At 42.8% G+C, this 17,712-nt stretch overlaps 1 protein-coding gene across 4 annotated transcripts in view; it reads right to left on the reverse strand.

Annotated features, from left to right (window-relative positions):
* Nucleotides 1–1,555: 1,555 nt before the first annotated feature.
* Nucleotides 1,556–17,712, reverse strand: part of acer3 (alkaline ceramidase 3) — a 287,701-nt gene continuing 271,544 nt past the window's right edge. Inside the window, exons 10-11 of one of the 4 annotated variants that reach the window (XM_073044270.1) lie at nucleotides 15,312–15,357; nucleotides 5,380–5,582 (exon numbers count right to left, since the gene is read on the reverse strand). In XM_073044270.1, coding sequence (XP_072900371.1) covers nucleotides 5,526–5,582; nucleotides 15,312–15,357 — 103 coding nt within the window. In that variant the 3' untranslated portion in view covers nucleotides 5,380–5,525. Of the gene's footprint in view, nucleotides 5,583–15,311; nucleotides 15,358–17,712 lie in introns of all 4 variants that reach the window. The other 3 variants (XM_073044272.1, XM_073044269.1, XM_073044271.1) reach the window with 3 other exon arrangements.

Genomic DNA, 17,712 nt, shown 5'->3' on the forward strand with positions numbered 1-17,712 from the left:
CCTCACACTTAAATTCCAACTGCCATTTTCCTAGCTTATCCAGATCCTACTGCAAGCCATGACAGTCTTCCTCACTGAACACTACACCCCCAATCTTGCTGTAATCCACAAACAATCCCATTCTCCTGCCTTCTCACCATAAACTCCACTTTGGTGGAAGAAATAAATAGTCAGACTATAATTTAGATGGGGAGAGAATTCAAAATGCAGAGATGCAAAGTGACTTGGGAGTCCTTGTGCAAGATACCCTAAAGGTTAAGCTCCAGGTTGAGTCGGTTGTGAAGAAGGAGAATGCAATGTTGGCATTCATTTCTAGAGGTTTAGAATATAAGAGCAGGGATGTGATGTTGAGGCTTGATAAGGCACTCGTGAGACCACACGGAGTATTGTGTGCAGTTTTGGGCTCCTTATTTTAGAGAGGATATACTGATGTTGGAAAGGGTTCAGAGAAGGTTGATGAGAATGATTCCAGGAATGAAAGGGTTACCGTGTGAGGAACATCTGGCAGCCCTTGGGCTGTATTCCCTGGCGTTCAGGAGAATAGGGGGGAATCTCATAGAAACATTCCGAATGTTAAAAGGCCTCAACAGATTAGATATAGGGCAAAGTTATTTCCCATGGTAGAGGATTCTAGGATAAGAGGGCACAACTTCAGGATTGAAGGACGTCCTTTTAGAACTGAGATGTGGAGAAATTACTTTAGTCAGAGAGTGGTAAATCTGTGGAATTTGTTGCCACGAGCAGTTCTGGAGGCCAAGTCATTGGGTGTATTTGAGGCAGAGATAGATAGGTTCTTGATTGGCCAGGGCATCAAAGGGTATGGGGTGAAAGCAAGGGAGTGGGGATGACTGGAAGATTGGATCAGCCATGATGGAATGGTGGAGTAGACTCGATGGACCGAATGGCCTACTTCTGCTCCTATATCTTATGGTCTTACTAACCAAGAAGTTATCAACCTCTGCTTTAAATGTACTCAATGACTTGTCCTCCGCAACCATCTGTAGCAATATATTCACAGTCTCACCACCCCCTGGCTAAAGAAATTCCTCTTCATCTCTGTTCAAAAGGATGTCCTTGTATTTTGAGTCTGTGTCCTCTGGTCCTGGACTCCCCCACTATAGGAAATACCCTCTCTTCGTCCACTCCAACCTGCCCTTTCAACATGTTTCAATGAGATTCCCCCTCATTCTTCCAAACCCCAGCAAGTCCATGCCGAGAGCCATTAAAGGCTCACGTGCTAACCCTTTCATTCCCAGAAGCATTCTTCTGAGGGGCCCAAAACTGTTCACAATACACCAAATGTGGTCAGACTAATGCCTTGTAAAGCCAAGTTTCTCCAGCATCTTGCGTTTGTTGCTCTGGAATTCCAGCATCTGCAGGATCTCTTGTGCATAATGTATGCCTTCTTGCGAATGCTGCTTATCTGATATCATGCCCCTGTGAGTGCTGCTTATCTGATGTTATGTCCTTTGAATGCTGTTGCAAGTTTTTCATTATGCCTGTGCATATATGTTATATATGACTCAACTCAACATATATAACACAAAATATCATGTTCTTTCATTAGCTTTTAATTTTCCACAAAAGTTAGTTACAATATGATTTACTACAGCATAATTCAAAATAACCTACGGTTCAATAATTGAAGCTGTCTATCACTGATAACACTGATGGTGTTACTTGTTTGCTACTAGCACCTCTAGTGGGCACTGTGAGGACACAGTCCTATAAAGCCATTATATTCCCCCAGGCATTGTTGCATGTAACAACCTTCAACAGAGACATACTTTATAAATGTGCACACTAATTACATTATTACACAGAACGCTTGGTCATTTTGTGAGCTGATGCTCCAATAACATCTCAAATCCAAACACCCGCTTCCGTATGTCCCATTATACACACACACACACACACACGCACACACAATACAGATCAGTGCATTGGAGGCGCACACCAGAGATGATCCGATACAAAGCGATCCCCTCCTGCTCAGGCTAGGAATGATCGTACAGAATTCCCAGCGCAGATTGAAAGCCCTTTGAACCATTAGAGGAAAGAACTAACAAATTAACATTAAAGTGTCAAATGCATGGAGCTCCATGACTTGGAGATTCATGGCCTTTGGCTGAGTGCAGGGAGTTACAAGGTGCTGGAACCTGGAGCAACAGTCTAGATGCTGGAGGAACTCAGCGGGTCTAGCAGCATCTGTGGAGAGTAATGGGCAGTCATCACTTCGGGTCGAGACCCTTCATCAGGATGAGTGTACAGCTTGTGTGCTCAAATTTTCAAGAGATTTATTAATTAGGTATCATTGAGAAAAAAGCAAAAATGAATACAAGTATCAATGCAGATAACACATCATTTCCACGTGCTATTTAAGTGGGGAAATTGTTCCAACAGTCACTTGCACCATGGCAGTGAGAGGTTTGAGGGGTATAGACAAAGAATCAGATACAGTACACATCCAGCAATCAATCAAACATCATTTAAATGTATTTTGTTGTCCAGTTGCTTGATAGTGTTCGGAGTTGCTATGTGGTGGGCAGTGTGGATCGAGGGCAGTGTGGGTGTGGGGGGGGGGGGGGTGTTTTTTTCTTACAAGGGGAAGACTCAAGGCTCTTGGACAAACTGACCAGAGGGCTTGGCCATTTGTTCATTTTGCCCTTTTGGAATCATCCAAATACAGGAGTCATATTCACTACCCACGTTACTAATTTGGCTGAAGTGTTAACTTAATAACTATGCAAAAACAAACTAAAACTATATTCAGCAAAGCATTTACATCAGTAGTCACCAGGTTTTTAATTTCAACAACGAAACATATTCGGTACATGCCTTCCTTTTCGACAATAATATTTGTTACATTCTTGGACCCAGCTACAACATATCTAGGCAGTGTATTAGCAGCTTGAGAATATACATAATGTTAGTGAATCAATACTATTGATACTGACAGTGGACCTTCAAATTAATGGCGTGATTGACAGTGTTTCCATCAATTCCTCGTGGGCTGCCACATAAACCCCTGCAGAATAAAATGGAACTACACAGAGAAAGCAAACAACCTTTCTACACTGACCTTAATCCCCTGACATCAGTGCTAAATAAACATTGCACTGTACAGAAGAATCACTTCAGTCTCGTAAAAAATGTACTCAATTTACTTCTAGAATGTAAAACTTTTTCAAAGCAACTACACTGGATTATACGTTAAATAAACATGATGGCGCTTTTCAGATATTAGCCTAGCGGTTAGCACGACACTATTACAGCTCAGGGCATTGGAGTTTGGAGTTCAGTTCCAGTGCTGTCTGTAAGGAGTTTGTATGTCCACCCCCGTGAATTGCATGGGTTTCCTTCAGTATACACAAAGTACACTGCAGATACTGTGGTCAAATCAACACGTACAAACAAGCTGGAGGAACTCAGCAGGTCAGGCAGCATCCGTGGAAACGAGCAGTCAACATTTTGGGCCGAGACCCTTTGTCAGGACTGCTTTCCTTCAAGTGCTTTGGTTTCCTCCACAGCCCAAAGATGCACTGGTTAGTAGGTTAATTGGTCATTGTAAATTTACTTTGTTTAGGCTATGGTAAAATAGGTGGGTTGCTGAGTGGTGTGGCTCATTAGGTCTGAAGGGCCCAGTCCACACTGTATCTCTAAATAAAATAAAATACACGATTTTGATGTTCATGTTTTGAAAGTTACTGTTAAACATGGTAAAAGGGCATGTAACCACTGCAGGGGAAAGTGGGTGGGAGGGGGTATGGTGGTGTGTGCAAAAAGAACAGAGCAAAGATGCCAGACTCTTTATAGCTGCTCAAGAATAGACTGAACCACATACAAATGCTAATGAAGAATTATATTACAGTGAGTCAATATTCCTAAATAAGTTTTAGAGACCAAATTTCTTCTCATAAGCAAAGTGAAACGACTCAGGAACTGAAGTGTGTTGGGTAGTCTGTTGCAGAGCCAGTGGAGAAAGGAAGTGTACAAACTCCCCAAAGAAACTGTGGCAGCAAATCATTTTCTTGAAGTCTTTGGTGTATGTCACTATAGATAGGAAGGATACTGACTGAACTACAGGGGTTCTTACTTGGGATTTAAAGCTGCAATATGGGCATCTGGAAGAGGGTGGACAAGTTGTGATGGTCAAAATGGTGCAAAGCTGCAGCCTCCATCAAGGTCAGAATAGGTTGTTGTTGTTTTTAGGTTTGTAAGGATGGTTTTGGAGACAGCAAAGGGACCTAGGAGTCATGTATAGTTTAGGGATAGTGTTGTGGGAGAATTTGAGCTCAGGTCAGAGTATAGGTCTCCTCTCCACGCTTAAAGACGAGTGACATGGACACGTGACAAAGGACACCCTGCGGATGGATGTCGAGCCGGAAAGCACTGAGGACAAAGACCAGCGAGGGCGAGTGCTGGTGGCCCCCACAACTCCCCTGGTCGGTGGGTTCTGGGGTAGGAGGTTTATGCAGGCAGCAGGAGGCACTAGAACCAGTGACCCCTCCTCCCCCCGGTATGTAAGTGGGCAATGATAAATAAATGAATCTCAATCTGAATAGTTTAAATACAGTGGAGTGCTCCATCTCTCCTTACCCAACACACAGACACACACACACATACACACACAAAAATGATCTACTGTTTATGTGACCAGCACAAATTCATATACAAAGGAATCTAAATCCTTTGTTGAGAGTTTGCCGCCACCTCTCAACAGCTTCTTGCTTCCTAACCAGAATGATGGCAACACGGAGGATTTTCACTCCAATTGCATGGACACACTCCTCCCCACAAACATCATTTATTACCTATACCACTCTCCCCTACCAAACATCCCATGATAAAAATTCAACAACTTGTCGGAGAACAGCACACAGCCAGTAAGAGGAGCCAAGGCAGAAGTGGAAACAATGGAACGAAGAGGGAGTATAACCCTGGCACTTTTCCCAATATCTGCCCTTGATCCCAACACCCACACCCTCTCCCTGACCAGCCCCCTGCAACTCAACCCTTGCTCACTGCTGGTACTTTAACCTTCGTTCATGCACTTCTCATGAGACGGTGCCTATGGACACAGTCTACAAATGGCAGATTATTTAATGAGATGGGCAGAACTGTGAACAAGAGCCAAATTAAAAATAAAAAAATGCTGTAAAGAGCAATTAGTTTCCCATATTTGTTCAATGTTTTGGCCAAAAGAACTTAGCTGCTCTCGGGTTTAGTTGGTTATTTGAGGTGTTAACAAAAACCTAGCAATCATTATACAAGCTGCAGTGCCCCCCTGCCTACCTACTTTAAATTGAAAACAACCCTTTTAATTCCACCACACCTGGCAGTGCTTTACAAAAATAAATACAAAAAACTTGGCATGATCGGAAATATCTCTCTGTTTCTTCTCATCATGATTCCGTTGAAACCTTTCACTCACAAGACACCAACTCCGCAGAATCTGGCACATTGATTCCCAGGGGCTGAGGTACAGCTTGTTGTTTTTCAGAGATCTTGACTTCCGATGTCTTTTAGTGCTTCTTAGGAGGTGTCTCCACCCAGATAACAGGCCAAACGCCAAGCAAAAACTGTAAATTAAAGAGAAATCCTTAAGTAGAAGAGTTAATGAAATTTTGGCATCAGGCGTCAGACTGCAAGACCCTACGGAGGATAGTAAAACCTGCATTTACCAGGAGTGTTGTAGACAAAGGGTCCAAAGCATTGTTGAGGATCCCTACCACCCATCCCACAATCTCTTTGACCCACTACCATCGGGAAGGAGGTACAGGAGCATCAGGACGAGGACTGCCAGATTGTGTAATAGCTTCTTCCCTCAGGCTGTGAGACTAATGAATACCCTGCCACACCTGGTTGTTTGGTTCCCTGTTTTATGGTTGTTTCATTTAGTTGTATATACGTACAGTCAGATGACAATAAACTTGAACTTTTATAACTTGTGCTTACAGATAGAACTTTTGGTACCTTACTTAGGGTGTTAGCTCATCCCAGACAATGAAGTGTGTTTGAAAAGCAGTTAGTTATAGCATAGAAAATCTGGCAATCCATTCACGGTCAGCAAGATCCCACAGAAAGCAGTGATTTGTTGAAGTAAAGTGAGGGCTTTAACAGGTTCAGTCCTGTTACGCTGTGATGCCTCTGTGAAGTTTGCAGATTCTCTCCGAGTCCTTATGGGTTTCCCCTGGGTGCTCCAGTTTCCTCTCACACCCAAAAGACATGTAAGTTAAAAGATAAGCTTTACCTGTCACATGTATGTTGAAACAAATGGGAAAATGTGTCATTTGCGTTAATGACCAACAGAGTCCAAGGATGTACAGAGGGACAAGTGTCACCATGCTTCCGGCACCACCACAGTATGTACACAACTTATTCACCCTAATCTATATGTCTTTTGGAATGTGGTAGGAAACCCATGTGGTCACAGAGAGAACATACAAACTCCTTACAGATGGGGGGGGGGGGGGGTAGAGGGGAGAACTGAACCCCTTTGCTGGTGCTGTGAAGTATTATGCTAACTGCTTTACTATTGTGCCGCAGGGTTGTTAGGTTTCTTGACACTGTAAATTACCCCAAGTGTGTAATTGAGTGACAGAATGTGTGTGTGTGTGTGTGTGTGTGTGTGAGTGAGTGAGAGAGAGGTTCAAGGAGATCAGGTGTTGATGAGGATACGGAAACTAGATTTGGGTAGGAATTGGATAAAGCAATGAATATGAAAATGATTCCAGGTTTGAAAAGCTTGTCATATGAAGAGCATTTGATGGCTCTGGGCTATTCACGAGAATTCAGAAGAATAAGAGGTGACTTCTTTTAAACCTTGATAGAGCGGATGTCGCGAGGATGCTTCCTATGGTGAGAGAGTCTAAAACTGCCGCAGAACAGAGGGATGTCCTATTAGAATGGAGATGAGGAGGAATATCTTTAGCCAGAGGGTAGTGAATCTATGGAATTCATTGCCAAAAGCAGCTGTAGAGGCCAAGTCTGTATGTATATTTAAAGCAAAGGTTGATAGATTCTTGATTGGTCAGGGCAAGAAGGCATATGGAGAGAAGGCAGGAGATTGGGGCTGAGAGGAAAATTGGATCAGCCATGATGAAATGGCAGAGCAGACTCAAGGGGAATAAACAGTACACTATTTGAGACCTGCTGAAGGCTTTCAATCTAAAACGTCGACTGTTTACTCCTCTCCATAGATGCTGCCCGTCCTGCCGATTTCCTCCAGTATTTAATGTGTGTGTGTGTGTTGGCGTGTTTGGCTGCTTCTCTCTACAACACTATATCAAAGCTAGTTAAGGGACATATATACTGGATCAGGCCTTTTTGGTGATATTCACTGGTCATCGTTGAAATATATCTGATAGGACAATGACAAGGATTAGATGCCCCATTTCACCAGAAGGTGTCACTGTCTCATTACTGCATTGACACATCAGGCATCAGAATCAGAATCAGGCGTACTGTCACTGACATATGTCATGAAATTTGCTGTTTTGTGGCAGCAGTACAGTGCAACACATAAAAAGACTATAAATTACAATAAGAAATACATACATATTAAAAACATTAAACAAGTAGTACAAATAGTGGGTGGTGGGGAGGAGATACGTCTCTTCCCTCTGCTAGCCTGCAGGTCACCCTTGGGCAATGTGTAGCACCCGCTTAGCATCAACCCCCATCAGGGTCACGTGAAGCCACGGCAGCAGGTGCTGGGTGGTCATACGAGCAGCTGCTGCACATCACAAGTCCTGGTTATGCGACCACTGACACCAGGCAGACAATCTCTGAAGAGTATTGATAATGGCTGGGGTCATCTGTCTTTTAAAGTCACTGCCCAGAAGAAGGCAATGGTAAACCACTTCTGTAGAAAATTTGTCAAGAACAATCATGGTCATGGAAAGACCATAACTGCCCTCATTATGAAGTGGCACAAAGTACAAAAAGAGCAAACAAAGTGAGCTGGTGTTCATGGGTTTATTGTCTACTCAAATATCTAATGGTGGAAGGGAAGAAGCTGTTCTTGAAACACTGAATGTGTGCATTCAGGCTCCTGTACCTCCTCCCTGACAATAGTAATGAGAAGAAGGCATGTGCAAGATGATGTGGGCCCTTAATTGGCTTGTGTTGGACCTTGACACACAACCCACATATGAGAAAAGAATGGCATGATTTTAACTGCACATACACTCTCTTCACTTTGTACAGCAAAAGAATTAAATCAGCCCAATTTCTGGTTCAATTCTGCTGTGACCACAGCTAGAATGATGTTGCTTTATGAGAGCCTGTGGTTAAGGGTGTTACCTGAAGAGATTCTCCACCACTCCTGAGATATTCAGAGTCAACGATAACAACCACTGGGAAGCAGGACTGGCCCTGAAGCTGTGCTCAAGCTTAAACTACAAGGTTTAACAAGGCACATTTCCAAAACTCTCACCCAAATCCTGAGCCTTACCAAGTTCTGAGTTGGAGACACAAGAGACTGCAGATGGCTGGGATCAGGAGCAAAGAAACCACCTGCTGGAGTAACTCTTGAGCAACACACACAAAATGCTGGAGGAAGTCAGCAAGTCAGGCAGCATCTACGGAGGGGAATAAACAGTCGACATTTTGGGCCGAGATCCTTCATCACTTTGCGCACCATTGTCCTGAGGAGACACTGGATTGTGTAGAGGGAGACAATTTAAAAGTGAGCGGGGACAGTCAGCACATTTTGCGCGTCACAATTCCGAGGAGACAGCGGATTGTGTAGAGAGAGACAGTTTAAAAGAATCTAGCGGGGACAGTCAGCACATTTTGCGCGTCACAATTCCAAGGAGACAGCAGATTGAGTAAAGAGAGACAGTTGAAAAAAAGCGAGCGGGCACAGTCAGCATTCTGTGCGCCACAGTTCCGAGGAGACAGTGGATTGCGTAGAGACAGTTGAAAAGAAGTGAGTGTGGACAGTCGGCACTTTTTAAGTGCCACAAACCCGAGGACACATTTTTGCGCATAATTAGGCACTTGGCAAGGATCAATAAAAAGAAGTTAGGTTTATGCAATGTGGCTGTTGTGTGAGTGGGCCACTGTTGAAGTAAGGAGTTGAGGCTTTGGCTCATCGAGGACTATAATAGGAGAAGCATAGGCAGATTTTTTTCATTATTTATTCTTTCTTTCTTATTGCACATTTAGAACAGTGGTGAAGCCAGACAGAATACTGGAATGCTTCTCTAGAGGGACGTGGGAAGGCAGGGAGACCTCCAGTGTCCCTGATGACAACAGCTGTAAGAAGTGCATCCAGCTGCCGCTTCTAACAGACTGTGTTACGGAGTTGGAGATAGAAATGGATGAACTCCAGATCTTTGAGAGGCTGAGGGGTTGTTAGACAGAACATACAAGGATGTAATTACACCCAAGGTACAGGACACGTGACTGTCAGGAGGGGAGAGGGGATAAGCAGACAGAGCAGAGCACCACTGCGGCATTCCTCACAACAACAGGATTATTGATTTGGATATTGTTGGAGGGGAGGGTGTCCTAGCAGAGGAAAACCATAACAGTCCAGTTTCTGGCACTGAATCTCTGTGGCTCAGAAGGGAAGGGGAAGAAGAGACGAGCTATAGTGATAGGGGATTCGTTGGTTAGGGGAACAGAAATGACCTCATGTGGAAAAGAACTAGATTCCCTGATGATTTATTGCCTCCCAGGTGACAGAGTCAGGGACATCTCAGATTGAGATCACAACATTTTTAAGTGGGAAGATGAGCAGTCAGAGGTCGTGGTCCACAACGGTACCAATGACATAAGTGGGATGGGTGATGAGGTTCTGCAAAGTAAGCTCCAGGTGTTAAGTGCTAAATTAAAGGACAGGATCTCCAAGATTTTCTCAGGAATGCTACCCGTGCCACGTGCTAGTGAGGCCAGGAATAGGAAGATCATATAGTTTAACACACGACTAAGGAGGTGGTGCAAGAGGAAGAGCTTCAGATCATTAGGCTTTCATCCAGGAAAAGTGAGACCAGTACAGAAAGGACAATTTGCACCGAACTGAGGGGACTGACATCCTAGTGGGAAGGCTTGCTACTGCTGCACGGGGTGGTGCAGTTAAAACTAGTGTTGCAAGGGGACGGGATCCCAAACACCAGAAAAGATAAAGGAGTGGCTGTGCAGAAAGATGTTGTTAAGCCTACATACAAAGTCAGGAATCAAAAGTTGAAGCACGGTCGGACTAATGCTCTGAGCTGTGTATATTTCAATGCAAATAGTATTGTGGGAAAGGTGGATGAGCTTACAGCATGGAATTATGACATTGTAGCCGTTAGTGAGATTTGGTTGCAGGTGGGGCAGGGCTGGCAGCTCAATATTCCGGGGCTCTGTTGCTTTAAACATAATAGAGTGGGAGAGATTAAAAGAGGAGGGGGTGACGTTACTAGAAAGAGAAAATATCATGGCAGTGTTCAGTCAAGACAGACTGAAGAGCTCATCTAATGAGATTTTAGAGGTAGAACTGAGGAATAACAAAGGTATGGCCACGTTAATCGGATTATATTATAGACTATTAACAGTTTGCAGGATTTAGAGGGGTAAATTTGTAGAGAGATCACAGACTGTTTGGGAGCTTGAACTGTGACAATCAGTGAATGGGATTCATTAGCAAGGGCAAACAAAAATAAGGCAGGTGCAAGGAGAGTAGTGATCGTGTGAGTGGGCCAGTGATAGAGTGGAGAGGCTTTGTCATTAGCTCATCAAGCATTGGTGAGGCAGGTATCTGGTAGGAAATGACACAGGGAGGCGATAGAAGTTTGTGTAGAGGAACATTTGGCATTTAATGATCATAATGCCACAAGTTTCAGGGTAATTATGGAAAAGGATAGGTCTGGTCTTGGGTTGAGATTCTAAATTTGAGAAAGGCTAATTTTGATGGTATCCGACAGGGTCTGGCAAGTACGGATTGAGACATATTTTCTGGCAAAGGGTTACTTGGTAAGTGGAAGGCCTTCAAAAGTGAAATTTTGAGAGTACCAAATTTGTATGTTCCTGTCAGAATAAAAGGCAAGGATAACAGGTTTATGGAAGTTTGGTTTTCAAGAGATACTGAAGCCCTGTTTAAGAAAAAGGAGGTATGTCGCAGGAAAAAATGAGCTACTTGGGGGAATAAAAGACAAACATAAATTTAAGGAGGAAATCAGGAGGGCTAAAAGAAGATATAAGGCTGCTCTAGCAGACAAGGTGAAGGAGAATCCTAAGGGCTTCTCTAGACATATTAAGAGCATAACAATAGCAAGGGACAAAGTTGGTTCCCTGGAAGATCAGAGTGGCAATTTTGTGAGGAACTGAAAGAGATGGTGGAGACCTTAAATGGATTTCTTGCATCTATATTTTCTTGGGAGATGGACAGAGTCTATAGAAGTGAGGCAAAGCAGCAGTGAAGTCATGGACCCCATACAGATTACACAAGAGGAGATGTTTGCTGTCCTGTGAAAATTAGGGTGGATATATCCCTAGGACCTGACAGCGTATTCCAAGGCTACTGCAGAAATTGCAGGAGCCCTACGGATATTTTATCCCTAGCCACAAGGTACTGGAGGATAGATAATATTGTTCTATTGTTTAAGAAATGCTCTTAGAGTAAGCCCCGAAATTATAGGTAAGTGAGCCTGACATCAGTAGTAGGAAAAGTTATTGGAAGGTATTCCAAGGGACTGCATATATGATTATTTGCATAGACAAGGACTGATCAGGGATGTCAATATACAATAGTTTTGTGTGTGGTAAGTCATGTCTAGCCAATCTTATACAGTTTTTTGAGGAAGTTACGAGGAAAGTTGGTAAGTTGATGAAGACAAGGAGATGAAGGCAAGGCTGTGGACTATCTATATGGACTTTAGCAAGACCTTTCAGAAGGTCCCACATGTAAGGTTGTTCAAGAAGGTTCAGTTGCTTGGCATTCAAGAGGAAGTAGTATATTGGATGTGGTGTGCCACAGGGACTGGTGCTGGGTTTGTTGTTGTTTGTCATCTATATCAATGATCTGGATGATAATGTGCTAAACTGAATCAGCAAATTTGCAGATGACACCAAGATTAGGGGTGTAGTGGACAGCAAGGAGGACTATTAAAGCTCGCAACAGGATTTGGACCAGCAGGAAAAAAGGACAGAAAAATGGCAGATGGAATTTAATGCAGTTACTTGTGAGGTGTTGCACTTTAGGAGGACCAGCCAGGGTTAGTCTTACACAGTGAACGGTAAGACACTGAGGAGTGTGACAGAACAAAGGGATCTGGGAATACAGATCCATAATTCATTGAAAGTGGTGTCACAGGTAGAATGGGTCGTATAGAAAGCTTTTGCCACATTGGCCTTCATAAATCCATCTATTGAGTACAGGAGATGGGATGCTATGTTGAAATTTTATAAAACATTGGTGAGGCCTAATTTGGAGTATTGTGTCCAGTTTTGATCACCTACCTACAGAAGAGATGTAAATGAGACTGAAAGAGTGCAGGATGTTAATAAGGATGCTGCTGGGTCTGGAGGGCCTGAGTTATAAGGAAAGATTGAATAGGTTAGGACTTTATTCTCTAGAACCTAGAGAACTGAGGGTAGATTTGACAGAATTATCAGGGGTATAGATAGGGTAAATGCAAGCAGACTTTTTTCCACTAAGGTTGGGTGAGACTAGAATTAGAAGTCATGGGTTAAGGGTGAAAGGTTTAAGAGGAACATGAGGGGAAGTTTCTTCACTCAGAGAGTGTGAGAGTGTGGAATGAGTTGCTAGCGCAAGTGGTAGATGTGGAGGTCAACTTCAACATTTAAGAGAAATTTGGTTAGGTACATGGATCAGAGGGATATGGGGTGCTATGGTCCAGAAGCAGGTCAATGGGACTGGGCAGATTATTGGTTTGGCATAGACTAGATGGTCCAAAGGGCCTGTTTCAGTGCTGTAGTGTTTTATGGTGCTATCTGGACAGGAAGAGAAGGGTCAGAAGCCCAAATATGAGGATGGGTGAAGGGAAAAATTGGTAAGTGACGTGAGAAAAGGCAAGATCCCCACCCTCTTATTCTGGCTTCTGACCCCTTTCTTTCTAGTCCTGATAAAGGGTCTTGGACTGTAATGTTGAATGTTTATTGCCTCCTATAGATGTTGCCTAACTTGCCAAATTCCTCCAGCATTTTGCGTGTGCTGCTCAAGATTTCCAGCATCTACAGAATCTTGTGTTTTAATGGAGGAAGTCAGCGGGTCAGGCACCATTTGTTGTGGGAGTAGAAATATCAGTGTCTTAGGTTGAAAGCTGTTTGATTAGCCAAAACATCAATAAGTCTTCTTTCCCCACAAATGGTGTTCGACTTGCTGAGACCCCCTAGTAGACTGTTGCTTTATCCCAATTTGACTCATCACTCAAGATGACTCTGTCTATACTTCTCGCTGCCTTGGTAAAACAGCCAACATAATCAAAGACATTTACCCCAGACATTCTCTCTTTTCACCCATTCCCCTCTGGCAGAGAATACATCAGATTCCATCTGGGTGGGTTCCAAGCTGATGGCATGAATATCAATTTCTGGTTAATTCCTTCCCTCTCTTCTCCTTTCTCCATTCGCAATTCTGGCTCCCCTCTTAAACCTTCCCTTCTCCTCACCTGCCTATCACCACTCTCTGGTGTCCCTTTTCCTTCCCTTTCTCCAATGATCCACTCTCTTGTCCTATCAGATTTATTCTTATTCACCCCATTTACCTTTTCCCCCTATCACATTCGAGCTTCTCACTTCATCAACCCTCCCTCCACCACCTCCTACTTAGTTAACACCTGGATTCACCTATCACCTGCAAGCTTATATTCTTCTTCCTCCCATCTTTTTATTCTGGCATCTTCCCCTCTTCCTTTCTAGTCCTGATTAAGGGTCTTGGCACTTAAAGGTCGACTGTTCATTCCTCTCCATTGATGCTGCTTGATCTGCCAAGTTATGCCAGCATTTTTGTGTGTGTTGCTCCAAATGGGATCTCACAATGATTTGTACAGTTATAACATGAGTTCCCAACTCTTGTACTCAATGACCAAAGTGGGCAAGTACACCAAGTGCCTTCTTCACCACCCCATCTACCCGAGTTGCTACTTTCAGAGAATTAATCACCTCAACCTCTGGAGGTACTCCATTGGTTGGGGTTCACCACAGATGAACGTTGTATCCCAGCTGTCTATGTGATATGGAAGCCAGTACACAAGCCAGGGTAGTACAATATTGAGAGCAGGCTCCCTGTCTCCATGTAGCTGATGAATCCCAAGGAATAGCAGAGACTGCTAGTTTGGCATCAGCAGTGTTGCAGGTTATCTCAGTTAACTTTGGACTCAACATAGGACCGCCTGAGGGACTCCAGCTCCAGATTTTAGCTTACAACACTTGTATGAATTAAATTCTACATGTCATTCTTTGGCCCTTCTCCCACTTGAATGGGATCCTGTTGTAATCTTACTCTCAGTGGCCACTTTATTAATGATCTCCTGTACTGTGGTCACTGAGTGTATGTCCGTGGTCTTTTTGCTACTACAGCCGATCCACTTTAAGCTTCGATGTGCTGTGCATTCAGAGATGCTCTTCTGCACAATGTTGTAATATGTGGTTGTCTGTGGTCGCTTTCCTGTCAGCTTGAACCAGTCTAACCATTCTCTGACTTCTCTCATTAACAAGGCATTTTTGCCCACACTGGATGTTTTTGTTTTGTTTTTCACACCATTCTCTGAAAACTCCAGGGACTGTTGTGTGTGAAAATCGCAGGAGATCAGCAGTCTCTGATACTCAAACTACTCCATCTGGCACCAACAATCATTCCAAGGTTAATGTCACTTAGATCACATTTTTTCACATTCTGATGCTTGGTCTGAACTACAACTGAACCTCTTGACCACATCTGCACAGTTTTATGCTTTGAGTAGCTACCTAATGACTGGCAAATTAAATATATTAATTAACGAGCAGATGTACAGGCATACATAATAACGTGTCTACTGAGTGTAGATAAGTTTTGAGATAACTTTTTTCACTGCACACTATACCACGAATTTTGTGCCATCTGCAATTTGGTGACATTTAAATCAGAATGACAGTAATCTAATGGTATTACAATATACAGAGAACAAATGGGTGGAGAGAGTTATGACATTCAAAATTTGGTTTAAAGTTCTGTTTTAATTACCATGAAATGGGTTGATAATTAGCATGTTCAACAGATGGGAAAACACACCCTTTCACTTGTAATTAAAAGGATTTGTGGTGACACGACCTTGTTCTAGAAAACAAAATCAAACTTGTGATCTGATGGCTTGGCTTACCTTCACCTTAGGCCTGTATTTCAAGTATAAAGTTCTTGTGTACATACTGAAAAATATAAACAAGGAACTTGGATCAGAGATAATAGACGCATGTGTGAAAACATGGTTTAAGATTAAACCACAATAGATAATAACTAGAGCAAGGGATTGTATGGCTGCCTTTAGCATGGACTGATATTGTGTCATTAATTCAATTCAGGGCCAAGTGTTTGTAGAGAGAATGGGCTCTAGGCAAATAGAAAGTAATTAAATTAAAACTTCACAACAAATGAACATTTTGTATTTTCTGCCCCATTAACATCACTAAGAACGTATTTATATTAATTTCTAGTCAGTGAACTGCCCCAGTGACATTTGACTGCCTGAATTCAATTCCTTCCTGGGAACTGATGTGCTATGGCAGAGTTCTATTCAAGCTGGTTATCAACTGGTGTGTAATAAGGGTATTTGTTTTAACCCTAATTAATTATAAATGAACGGGGGGGGGGGGGGGGAGGGATGTGAAAGCTTTAGAGAAACTGCAGAGGAAACTTACCAGGATGAAGCATAGATATTTTACGAGGATGGGTTGAGTAGGATAGGGCATTCTTCTTTGGAGCAAAGAGGATGAGAGATGACTGGATAGAGGTGTACAAGATAAAAGAAGACATAAATTGAATGGACAGTCTGAGACCTTTTCCCAGGGTGGAAATGACCAAAATGAGGGACATAATTTCGCAAGGTATTCATAAGAATGTACTGGGGGGTTGGAGAGCGATGTCCACAGGCAGCAGCACACTGTACACATGGAACACACTGATACGGGTGGTGTTGGAGGTAGATACATTAGGGTTGTAAAAGAATCTTAGGTAGACACATGGATGAAAGAAAAGTGGAGGGCTATGTGGAACAAAGGGCCCGTACAGTGTTGTACTGCTCTCTGTTCTATGTTTAACCCTATTCTGTAGTTTCTGCCAGGGATACACCCTCAATCCTGAAAAGGCTGGTTGTGGGTTTATGCCCCAAGCCCGAGACCCATAATTATGTATAGTTTTCTGTAAAATTCTGTTGTCTTTCTTTTTTCTTGTAAATGCCTGCAGGAAAATTAATCTCAAAGTAGTGTATGGTAGCATATTCATACTTTGATAATAAAGTTACTTTGAGCTTTGAAGCACGTTCAGATATCTCAGTGGATATTCAAAGTGAAGGCATGCCACACTATCATGGGTGCCAATTTTAAATGACACACTAAACTGCTGTTGCTCTGCCCCCTTGGATATTCAAGTGATGCCTGAAGGCATGCCACACTATCATGGGTGCCAATTTTAAATGACACACTAAACTGCTGTTGCTCTGCCCCCTTGAACACAAGTTCCATGTTCAGAGGGTGGGGGTGGGGGATCTCATTGAAACTGACTGAATACTGAAAGGCCTGGATAGAGTGGCGAGTTTGCTGCCATCGGTAGAAGAGTTTAAGAATCGAGGACAGATGTTTCCATCTGTAGAAGATCCCAAGATCCATAGAAGATCTGTTTCTATTAGTGCAAGAGCTAAGATCAGAGGGCTCAGCCTCAGAATAAAGGGACACCCCTTTAAAACTGAGATGAAGAGGAATTTTTTTCAGTCAGAGGATGGTGAATATATGGAATTCATTGCCACAGATGGTGTGGAGACCAAGTCTTTGGGTATATTTAAGGCAAACACATTAATAGACTCTTGATGATTTATATGGTGTTTAATGGTTGCAGAAAGAATGCAGGGAATGGCATTGTAAAAAAAATTAGCCACGATTGAATCATGAGGTAGAATGGCCTAATTCAGCTTCTATAGCTTATGGTCTTATGGAACGTGGGGACAATAAAATGGGATTGGTGTTGGTGAATGCTTGATACAACACGGACTGGATGGGTTGAAAGACCTAAATGACTAACAGATTCTGCAGAATTTGAGTTGAGAGGGAAAATAAAGCAGCCAAAATTGAATGGCGCATTCAATGGTATGAGTGGACTAATTCTAATCCTATATTTAATTGTCTTGTTAAAAGTCTTGTACAATATACCAGAAGATAAAGATGGTAAAGGTGAACTTTAATAGCACTATTTTAATTCATCAGCGACCTGGGTAATGTTTCTCCTCAGCCATTGAACAAAATGATGTGATGGGATGTTACCAAAGATTAGCTACCTTTTAAATCAACGTGATGACAATAACTCAAGTAACTCAGTACACCTCTAAGAAGCTAATCCACTTTAAATGTTTCAATTCCACTACCTGATTATTACAAGGCAGCTCAGAGATGAGGAGGAATTTCTTCAGCCAAGGGTGGTGAAACTGTGGAATCCATTGCAGGCAGCTACGGAGGCCAAATTATTGGGTATGTTTAAAGCAGACATTACAGGTTTTTGATTAGTCAGGGTCTCAA

Source organism: Hemitrygon akajei, chromosome 4 (assembly GCF_048418815.1).
Source record: "Hemitrygon akajei chromosome 4, sHemAka1.3, whole genome shotgun sequence".
Lineage (NCBI taxonomy): Eukaryota > Metazoa > Chordata > Chondrichthyes > Myliobatiformes > Dasyatidae > Hemitrygon > Hemitrygon akajei.